General features: G+C 37.5%; 1 protein-coding gene across 4 annotated transcripts; it reads right to left on the bottom strand.

The window, feature by feature from the left end:
- Window positions 1–2,398: 2,398 nt before the first annotated feature.
- On the bottom strand, window positions 2,399–9,688 carry LOC118052029 (uncharacterized). Of its 4 annotated transcripts, none has more exons than XM_073406308.1 (9): window positions 9,537–9,688; window positions 9,226–9,310; window positions 8,633–9,084; window positions 8,291–8,476; window positions 7,403–7,507; window positions 6,864–7,067; window positions 4,883–6,789; window positions 3,279–4,276; window positions 2,399–3,051 (listed from the first exon to the last, which is right to left on the bottom strand). In XM_073406308.1, the coding sequence occupies exons 2-8, from the start codon at window positions 9,299–9,301 to the stop codon at window positions 3,718–3,720; spliced, it is 3,489 nt and encodes a 1,162-aa protein (XP_073262409.1). In that variant the 5' UTR covers window positions 9,302–9,310; window positions 9,537–9,688; the 3' UTR covers window positions 2,399–3,051; window positions 3,279–3,717. The 4 variants fall into 4 exon arrangements, with proteins under 4 accessions (XP_073262409.1, XP_073262408.1, XP_073262410.1 ...); XM_073406307.1 differs by having other exon boundaries at window positions 9,226–9,323; window positions 9,537–9,686; XM_035062839.2 differs by lacking the exon at window positions 2,399–3,051 and having other exon boundaries at window positions 3,238–4,276; window positions 9,226–9,323; window positions 9,537–9,686.
- Window positions 9,689–10,005: the final 317 nt, after the last annotated feature.

Genomic DNA, 10,005 nt, shown 5'->3' with positions numbered 1-10,005 from the left:
CTTGTTTCAATTACATACTCTGAATTGCAGGAGGTTGATGGGCAAATAAGTAGACCTAACCATGTTCCTTACGAGAAGTACCAAGAACTTTTGGAAGAAACGAGTTCCCTAAAGATGCAGGCACTTCATAGAGAGCAGGAAATACAGACCCTTAAGGGCATGTTAGCTCAAAAGGACAAGGAAACGGTTCGCCTTAAAGACCAGCTGCTTCTAAGAGATAAAACTATTAGTAAGCTAAGGGCTTTGGTTGAGTTTGCTTGGACAGAATTCGACAGTGCTAAGAGAAGAAATATAAATCCTAAAGCTTCTGCTATCGAGAAACATGAAAAGGAGACTATACAGGAGATCAAGGGGACAGCTTCAATTGTCAACGAAATTGGAATCACAAACCAAGATGGAAACACATCCACCTCGGCCCATGTTTCTTCCATTAAAGGGGAACCTCCTTCCCTTCTCTCAACATTCAATGGCCCTCAACCCCCTCCAGCAGAAGCGAAAATCCCAAGGGAAGCTCCTAACCCATTGACAAAAGAAGCAAAACAAGATGACAAACCCCTTGCCTCGGCACCTTTATTCTACGTTGGACCTATTCTCTCAGTTTCCAATTCTAAAGGCCATTCACTCCCTCCACCTCCACCTCCACGTATGGAAGCAAACATCGTAGGAGCAACTCCGACCCCTGTTCGTGAATTTCATATCGCTCCATGTCCACGTCCTCGACGTCACCTCCACCTCCACCTATGGAAGCAAACATCGTCGGAGCAACTTGGACCCCTGTTCGTGTATTTAGGGTCGCTCCAGTCCTACGGATAGAAGCGAACATCACAGGAGCAACTCAAACCCCTGTTCGTATACATCGTACGAACAACACAGAAACAAACCCAAGCTCATCGACGATTAGAGTAGCCCATCAAGATGGAAAACCCCATGTCTCAGCTCCCATACCTTCTGTTGTTAAACCTTAATTCTACCCTTGTTTTTTTTAATAGAAAGTAACAATTAGAAAATCATGTCCAGTTTGGTGTCCATATCTTCCATTTGCTGCGAATGGAAAATGTAATGGCTTTTGTAAGACAGTGTGGGGATGCAATTTGTGAAGGATTGTTTCGCGGGCTGCAGAAAATTTATAATATTGAAGGGACTCTTTAGCAAAGAAAGTTATCAATCCAGTGGCAACAGAAGAATCAATGAAGACTGCTGGAAGAAATAAGGGCTCTATTGCTCTCAGGAGTTTTAGTGATGAACTGCATCAGCCAGAACAGGGAAGGTCCTGGATATCATGCACGAACTACACAGACAAGTGCAAGATAAGCAGTGAATGAAAAATGGAAACAGAGCTGCGTAGCAGTTGCATTCTGTGCGTAAAAGATTTCTCAATATATTAGCAAAGCCACTGCAGTAATTTTCTCAGAGAATTTTCGGTTCGGTTTTTACCCTAAAAAATAACCCAACCAGAAATTTTTATTTTTAAATTATAAACCAAAACTGGTTCGAACGATCAATTTCGTTCCTTTGGGTTAATTGAAGTAAGGAACCGGGAAAAACTGATTTTATCAAACTATTGAGTGTTGAATCCCCTGCTGCGAATCATTTCATTCTAATCCAGAAATAGCATAAAAAGCAGGGGGGAAAAAACATATTTTCTTCTGATGGATGCGTAAGTTTCTTCAATAGGCTTTGTCAATGGCAGAAGGGTTCCACCAGCATCCAACAATAATGCAATGCTTTTTTAACAGGCTTTGTTGCGATTGTAATGCAAAGAAACAAAGTGAATGAATGTGATCTATTGAAATAGTGTACCCATTTATATACATGTGCAAATTATATAATTAAAACACTGGTAGAAAGGAAGAGTGACCAGACTAGCAGAGTGGATGGCCATGGAAGATGAGCTTGATAACTTCAATTTGATAGGTTCCATGGCTTTAAACAAAGCGTTCCCATGAGATTGGCCGAACAGGAAATGGAGATATAGAATTTGAATTGAGCAAAATAAAGAAAGTTATAACTTAGAAGATTGCTAGATACCCTGTTTTTTTTCTGGAGACTTTGAACCTTGAAACTAGAGAAGACAAGAAAACATAGAAACCAGAGGAGGGATGCGAGAACTGAGACCGAGAGAAAACTTGAGGGAGGGGGCCAGCTGGGTTTGACCTGGCCTCTAGAGTTAAAAGAAATGTTTATATTTATACTGTTTTTTGTTTCAGTGGCGATTGAACCAAGTTTCAGACAGTTAAAATCAATACCGAACCAATTGTTTTATTTTTATTTTCGAATAGGTTAATTCATATTTTTTTCTCAATTCAATTTTTTCTGTAATTTTTTTTTTGATTTCTTGTTTAATCAGTTTTTCGGGTTTTTTTTCTCACCCTACTTTCCCTACATGAAAGCAAAAGCATTTCTACAGCATTCCAGTTGCGCATCAAGTAATCTTACAATCAAAACAATCACACAAAATTACAACTGTCATCAACTTCACACAGCTAACTAATAGTTCCCAAGTGTTCTGATCTTCCAAGTATGAACGACTATGAGCTTGAGTTCTGCATTAAAGATTTTCTCCTATGAACAAATTTCATCCCCTGCCAGGACTACAAACATCTACAGCAGTTATCCCCCAAATGCTGAATGAATTTCTTTGCTATTCAGAAGCTTAACACCTTGAACCCCAATGGTCCAACCCAAAATCTCCACGAAAAGAGAAATCACTGTTCTGACAATCACTGAACCTACATCGAAACCATTGTCCACTAGAAAACCAGAAGCCTAGAACAGAGCAATCAACCTTGTTAAGAATTTATTATCCAACGATCTTACAAACCGAAAATATTTCTTAAATTCTTTGCAGGGAACACAACCTCCGGGTAAGAATTACAGAGTTGCTTTCTTTGAGCAGGGAAGCATGGTTCCCCTTTCCTAGACGCATCAAACACGTAATGGCTTGGCACTGGAGTTGCAGAGGATGGTTGAAATTTGATATTTTTGTTTATTGCAGCATGTGGCAGCGAGTCACTGCTTTAAAATTTCATAAGGAGTTCACAGCGGAACTGCCTAAAAATGCAAATGCGAATCGAAATTATTCAATCTATGGTTTTTATGCTATAAAAATGACATAACAAGGCCCTCACCCACCCGCCCCTTCAAGCAGTGAAAGTGGAGAACAGAATCCAAATTGATTGATTGAATGACATTCACAACCCTATGCAAATTTCAAATATAAAGGATAACAATACAAAATTCAGACAAATAACTAAAGGTGAGGGCTTCTGCAAAAGTACCTGATACGAGTAGTTGATAACATGTGCCAAATCATAGCCAAGAACTGGCAGACATTTGATGTGGCTCCTCTCCACAAAAACAGAGTAACCCCATTAAAGATGTTGAAATATCTCCCTCACATTTACAAGTAACCACATAAAATAAGCAGAGTTAGCACCATATTTAAACATAATGGAGAATCCCCATGAAATCTCTGAGGTAGCTATGGCACTTGACTTGAGACTGCTCGTCAAGGTTCACCTTCACAGGAAACATGAAATTCATCTCATCACATTGTTCCAGCGATGCCAAGACCAAGCTCCTCTTTTCCTGTCTATGGTACTTGGTTTCTCATTGTTGACCTATATGCTACACCTTTCATTGTGATCCATGCATGGCAACCAAGTCGGCAGGTCTATAAATGTGTTTTAATCATTGTCAAAACGACTTGTGGATAAATTATACAGCGGTGGGTTTCTGTACTGTAAACACTGGTCCTGTATTTAATGGAAGGAGGCTCCAATAGGAACCTTGACTGTCAATACAACAGCTCTGCCATTTGATTCTATAAGATCCTACTGGAAAATGAGAAACATCAAGAAGGCAATTTGAAAACCCTTTCCTTGCATCAATTAGATCAAAACACACAAATCCAGTAATAATCTCATCAGAATCAATGTCTTTTTCCCTGCCACGTTTACTGTTACTAGTCTTCTTTGTACAATCTGTTACATGGTGAAACAATTTTTCATTCATTTGAATCAAGTTGTTAGTGTCCAAAGGTCCATTTTCCCACAGAAATTGCCCCTTGGTTTCTCCATTTTCCTTGCACTCTTGAAAAGACATACTAGAATAAAGGACACAATAAGACCTGGTGACTACGAACGGAAGATCTGGCGGCAGATTTCTTAATTGAAGACAAAGATTCAGCGATAAGTTGAAGCCTGGCAAGACAGACAACTGATTCGAGTTTCTGGCATCTGCATTGAAGACAAAGAGCTCTGACCCAATGCAAGGCCTGAATTTTAATGTCAAAGTCAAATGTTAGAACCGATGACATGGGTGCAAGAATCAAACTAAAGAAAGGAACTTTCAAATTTTTGCATGGAAGTTATTCCACTTGTCCTAGAGTTCATTTAATGAAAAAGGATCCACTAAAAGTGAAATTAAATTCTGCCAACAATCACAGTTCTTTGGATAAGAAGATAGCAAACTGATCATTAAGGAGCAATTAAAAGATAAGAAAGACCTCAGGAAAATGGAAGAATCCACTGTTCCACAAACCCGAAGCAGCTTATAGAGGGAGAAGAATAGGTGAAATCATATGGTTAACATACAAGTCTTTTGGGTTTTCCATAAGACCTTCATGAGCAAGCAAGAAACAATCAGTTAAAAACTGGTGTCTCAGAAACCATTAAGCTAAAGAAGATCTCTGCTGCCTCGTGGTTTGCCATACATATTATCAAAAAGAAAAAGGAAAAAGGTAATTTTCAAGATAAATGAACAAATATCACCTTGTGTATTAAGGGTAGCAAAAGATCATTAGATTTGACCCTCACATGCTCTGGAAGGAAGAGGAGAAATAAAAATAGATGATTACTGTGGAAAAACATGAGGAGCATACCTTATTTTAAAGAAATATGGTGGCACCTGAAAAGGGATGCGCATCCACTTCGTGATAGTGTTCAAGAGAAGTTGGAAACCATCCTTGGTAACTTGGGAGAGAATCTCCTCATTTTTCTTTCTGTTTGCCTCTTCTTTTAATGCAACAATGCCAGCAACAATATAATTGCAAACATCAAGAATATCTCTTTCTTCACCACTAATGTTCAATCTTTGACTTCTAGATTGGTGAAAATTATCATTAGGCTGTACACCAACACCTAAAACCAAGCACAAATGTGAAATTGTATCTTGGTCCAAGTGCCATAACCGCCTAATTAAATTTTGCACCAGCATTCCTTGTAAATAGTTCTTGGAGTTTTCCAGATCACAAGGCATTAAAATATCATTCGCAAGCTGGTCTGAAATTGAAATAGCAAATCCAGTAGAAAAAGCCAACAGCAAACAACTTAATGCAAGTGTAGAAATGATCTTTGAACTTCTGCTGTCCATTCCAATAAAAGACATGGAAATTAGATCATATTCCTGCACCAGCCTGTTCAACCGGAAAGATGATTGAGTAATTTGTCGCAAAGAGTTGAGATACTCATCTTTTTTCTCACCCTTTCTATTGGTGCTAATACTGTCCTCACTAAGTGGCGTGGCACCCAAGACTTTAACAACATCCGCCATAGTTCCTAGAAGTTCCACCCTTATAGCTAAAAACCATCTCTGGAAACAGAATGATTTATCGGATGTGACAATGGATTCTAATGTTTTCCTTGAAGAACAAAGTCCATGATGAGCCTGACAAAGCATTTCAGTATAATTAGGGTCACGGATATTCTCAACAGCACCTTGACCAAGTTCATCAGAAAAGTCCTGGAAAAACATAACTGGAAATTCATTCATCTTTGACCAATCTGCCAAACTGAAACCCCATTGTGTTATGGGATAGAACTGGAATTTACTCTCAGTTTGAGCAAATTGAGTTAATGATTTTAACCAGCTAGAGCAGGATCCAGACTGAACCTTACTTGTTAGTTGCTCAAATACAAATGCAGCTGTGATCCATGCTCCCTGACATGCCGCAAATGTCCCAGCTTTATAAGCAGACCAGTTATCCCTCTCTGTCAACAGTTTTTTTGCACAATCAAGGGTGAAAAATTCACGCTCAACCAATTCACTACAAAGTGAACAATTCAAGTTGCTATCAGGATTGCAACTTTCCTTCTTGTTATGAACTACATAACTCCACATGGAATGAGAGTGCAGCAGTATGGAGTACATTACATGTACATACCAATGAAATAAACCGCAGCGATGCACAGACTGAACTAAAAGCTTTACTTTGTCAACTAATTGGGTGGTGATGGCACCAGCTTCATTCATAATTTCAATGCAACTAACAGAAAATTTATGGACATAATATGCCAGCTTCAAACTAATGCCCACATTTTCTCCTTTAAAGTCAAAAACCTCTGGAACTGGTAAACTTTCTTGCCTTATAACTATGTTGCCTTCATGTACATCCACAAGATACTCAATAAATAACCTAACTTTATCCAGTACAGAGACACCCAGATCTGGATGTTCTCTGACCAAAGAAAGTAAAAGACTGAGCAGGCTTTGAACTTCCTGAAGGACTCCTGCACCAGCCTGGCAGAGAACTAACAATGGCTTCACCAGCAAAATAACCCGATCAATAATTATGGAGATGGTTCGTGTTAGCAGAGGAGAGAAAGAATTCCCACCAGATTCCATTTCAGCTCTTCTGCTGAGCTTCATTGATAAATCTGCTAGAACATTTATGGCTAGAAGGCTCTTTGACATAATAGAAGACTCGGCTGAATTCTCAATGGTAGTCAAAAGAGGAGATAATTCAAGCATGTTGTCTTGAGGTAGATTATGTAGTCTATATAAAAGCATCTGCAATTAAATAATGTCTCAAAGAAAATACCAAATGCCAAATCATCACTTGAAAGATTGGATTCAGAAATGACCTTATGCAGAATTTGTAAAGCTTCACATTGCATGGATAATGGAAGGTCAGCTTCGTCTACAATTCTGGAAAATGTTTTGATTCCATGTGCACTGACAGAAGAGTAAACAACTCCTCTCATAAATATGAAGTGAAGGCATCTCAAAGCTGTTGCTTGCAATTGCAAATCTTTCTCTTGGCTAAGGAACAGTAAAAGCAAATCCACCTGTTAACAGATGGCAAAACTAATTACAAATGAAGTAACCATTATATTTCTCAATAATAATAAGACAATAAATTTTACTTAATTGCATAGAAAACTTAAGCTGCATAAAGCTATCACAGAACGATGGAAGAATAAATTCTGTGGGTGATAAATTAGTAGAGAAATATATCATTATTGTGAATCTAATTTGGCCTCTAGGCTATAGTTTTTCCCAAGTAAAAGCCAAACAAGGTATTAAAAGTGTATAATAATACAAGTTTGCAATAAACTAGAAAAAAAAAATACCGAACCAAACAAAATCACCCACAATTCGCCAAAGAGATTCAAACAGGTACCTGTTCCAATAATAGAAGGGTTGATTTCGATGCAAGTTTTGTGAGAGAAACAAGCATTATAACCACAAGGTCTTCTTCCAAAGAATCTAACAACTTTAGGCCTGTCTGTAGCAGACCAATAGTTAGTATTATTTTATAAACTCAGAGATACAGATTCACATGTACAACACTAACAAGCAATCTTGACAGAATGAGTTATTAGCGCATAAAATCATTCCATAAGTGCACTAAGTTGCATCACACCATGACATGTAAATTCCGTATTATCAGTAAATCACTAAGGTACACTGGTGACCATGTATTTCTTCCTTGAATCTTCATCCAATAGCTCTTATATGCTAAGAGGTTACATTCAATACATATGTGAACTTAATTCAAGTGTGTTAATCCGATAAGGAGCAAGTATTAACATGCAGTTCAGATGAGGGAAAAATCAGAATATAAAGTAACAAGATTGCATCAACCAACATTAAAAAATGGGCATGCTTTTGATTAAAACCACATCAAAATTAAAAATATATATATATATAGTATATAGTCAAAAAGTTGAATATTTTGTAATATTTGTACGGTATGATAATCTTTATTTATAAAATCCACTACAGGTGACTTTTAATGATATTGTTTGGTGAACAAAAACATGTGGAAGATCATCCAAACTTCCTAAATTTACTACATGCATAAATGTCTTTTTTATCAAACAATATAACTAGATTCAATTGTAGTGAGCCATCCAAACTTTCTAAATATAACACATATAAAGCTCCACAGAGAGCTATATATACACTATTACTTGGAACAACAAACTACAAGCTCTCTACATTGTCTAGAACAACAAAGCAAACATGTATGTTCTGATATGAAATTGGATGAGAAGAGACTCAAAACCTTGTAGGCTCTACTTGCAACAGAATATGAGGGCCCCATTTTAGCAAAAACTCGTGTTCCAGCTAATCTTATGGTCAACAATGTTTCAGATGAAGTGACCATATTAACCAACATCTCTAAGACAACAGGGACAAAGTCACCTGCCAACTCACAAAAGCAACCTGCAGCAAATAATGACGCCTGTACCTGCAGAAAGAAAAGAATGAAGGCCAGTTACACTGTATGATAAAGAGAATTCTTTAATTAAAATATCAAACACCCAGCGAGAAAACCACAGTGGCATAGCAGAAACAAGCAATCACAAACTTAAAATTTTCACAACCGACATAATACTGACCTCACCTGCAAAACATCAGAGGAGATCATACTGGAAAGTATGAGGTATCGTATATGAGCGCTGTCTTTTGCAAAAGGAGCCCAACAGCCAAAGAGAGCCAATGACAAGGCCTTTGAATCAACATCTCCGGTATCAAAAACTATTTTAACTCTTTTCAGAAGTTCCACATGATTTTGCACCCTGTCCTTTGACAAAATCCCTCTATACTGTCTACCTTTCATTTTCTTATTATCACGGCTCTTGAGCTCCAACAAGAAAACCTTTACTATAGAAACCCTTGTTTCTCTGTCACCAAACCTGAATGCATCAGCAAGCCGTAATAGAATTGTATTGGCAAAGAGCCTATCCTCTCCTGTAACTAACCCAAACATGTTATAAACTGCCATAGTTGGTTTGGGTTCTTTACTCCACTCCTGAATTCTTTTGCCAATTCGTTGTATGCCCTCAATAGCTTGTCCTAAAACATGGCAAAACTCTTTCAATTACCATTTACTCAATATCGCTCTAATGAATTTGCATAAATTCAAACTTTTTGAAGCATCAGCAACTCCAAGTTAACACACAGATTATTAAAAATAGAGTAAGAGTGTATACTTACCAGGTTTTTTAGAGCGAAGGGCCTTCTCAAGCTCAATGCTCCATTCCATAGCACAAGCTGCAGAAATCCTCTCCATTTTTGCTTGCTAGAGATGAATTCTGCAACAAATTCATGAATCTATCAATTCCATGCCTCTTCCTTCTTAAAAATAGAAGGAAAAAAACCCTAAACCCTAAATGACCAAATTTGTTTACAAAATTGGAACTTGATGGTGGCGATGTAAGACTAATGCTAGAGCTTAAGAAGCAATTTTAAGCAAAAATGTAATATCGCAGAGAAACGAAAGGCAATAGGGGACTGAAAATTCTGACCTTCAGAAACGATGCTCTGATAGCGGTCGACGGCGGTGTGTGCGAACAGTGTGACTGCGCGTGATCAGTCGAGGGGGCGTAAGGAGCGTATATATAAATTATAATGAGAGAGCGCGGGGCGCTACAAGAATCTAAGATCCGATTGTTGAGAATTAATGGGCTAATAAAGGAAAAGCCCAGTGAAGTAGAAATATGAACAGATAGGGCCCATTATCGAGGAGTTCTAGGATGGAACGGCCCATTTTGTTTTCTTTCAAGTAAGTTATAGATAATTATTCATATTTAGTTTTTGATAATAATAGTTACATATTTAAGATTCTTTAAGAAAAAAAAATTATTTACATTAAATCATAAAATTAATTTTAAAACATCAAGAATAAAAATAAATTTTGACCTTAGCTCTAGTGATATATTATTATAAATTTTATATATGTAAAAACCCTGTAAATATTTTCGTTGAAGAAATATC

The sequence above is a fragment of the Populus alba genome, chromosome 18, assembly GCF_005239225.2.
Source record: "Populus alba chromosome 18, ASM523922v2, whole genome shotgun sequence".
Taxonomy (NCBI): Eukaryota; Viridiplantae; Streptophyta; class Magnoliopsida; order Malpighiales; family Salicaceae; genus Populus; species Populus alba.
The sequence above is the reverse complement of the archived record's forward strand: the minus strand, read 5'-3'. Positions and strand labels throughout refer to the sequence as shown.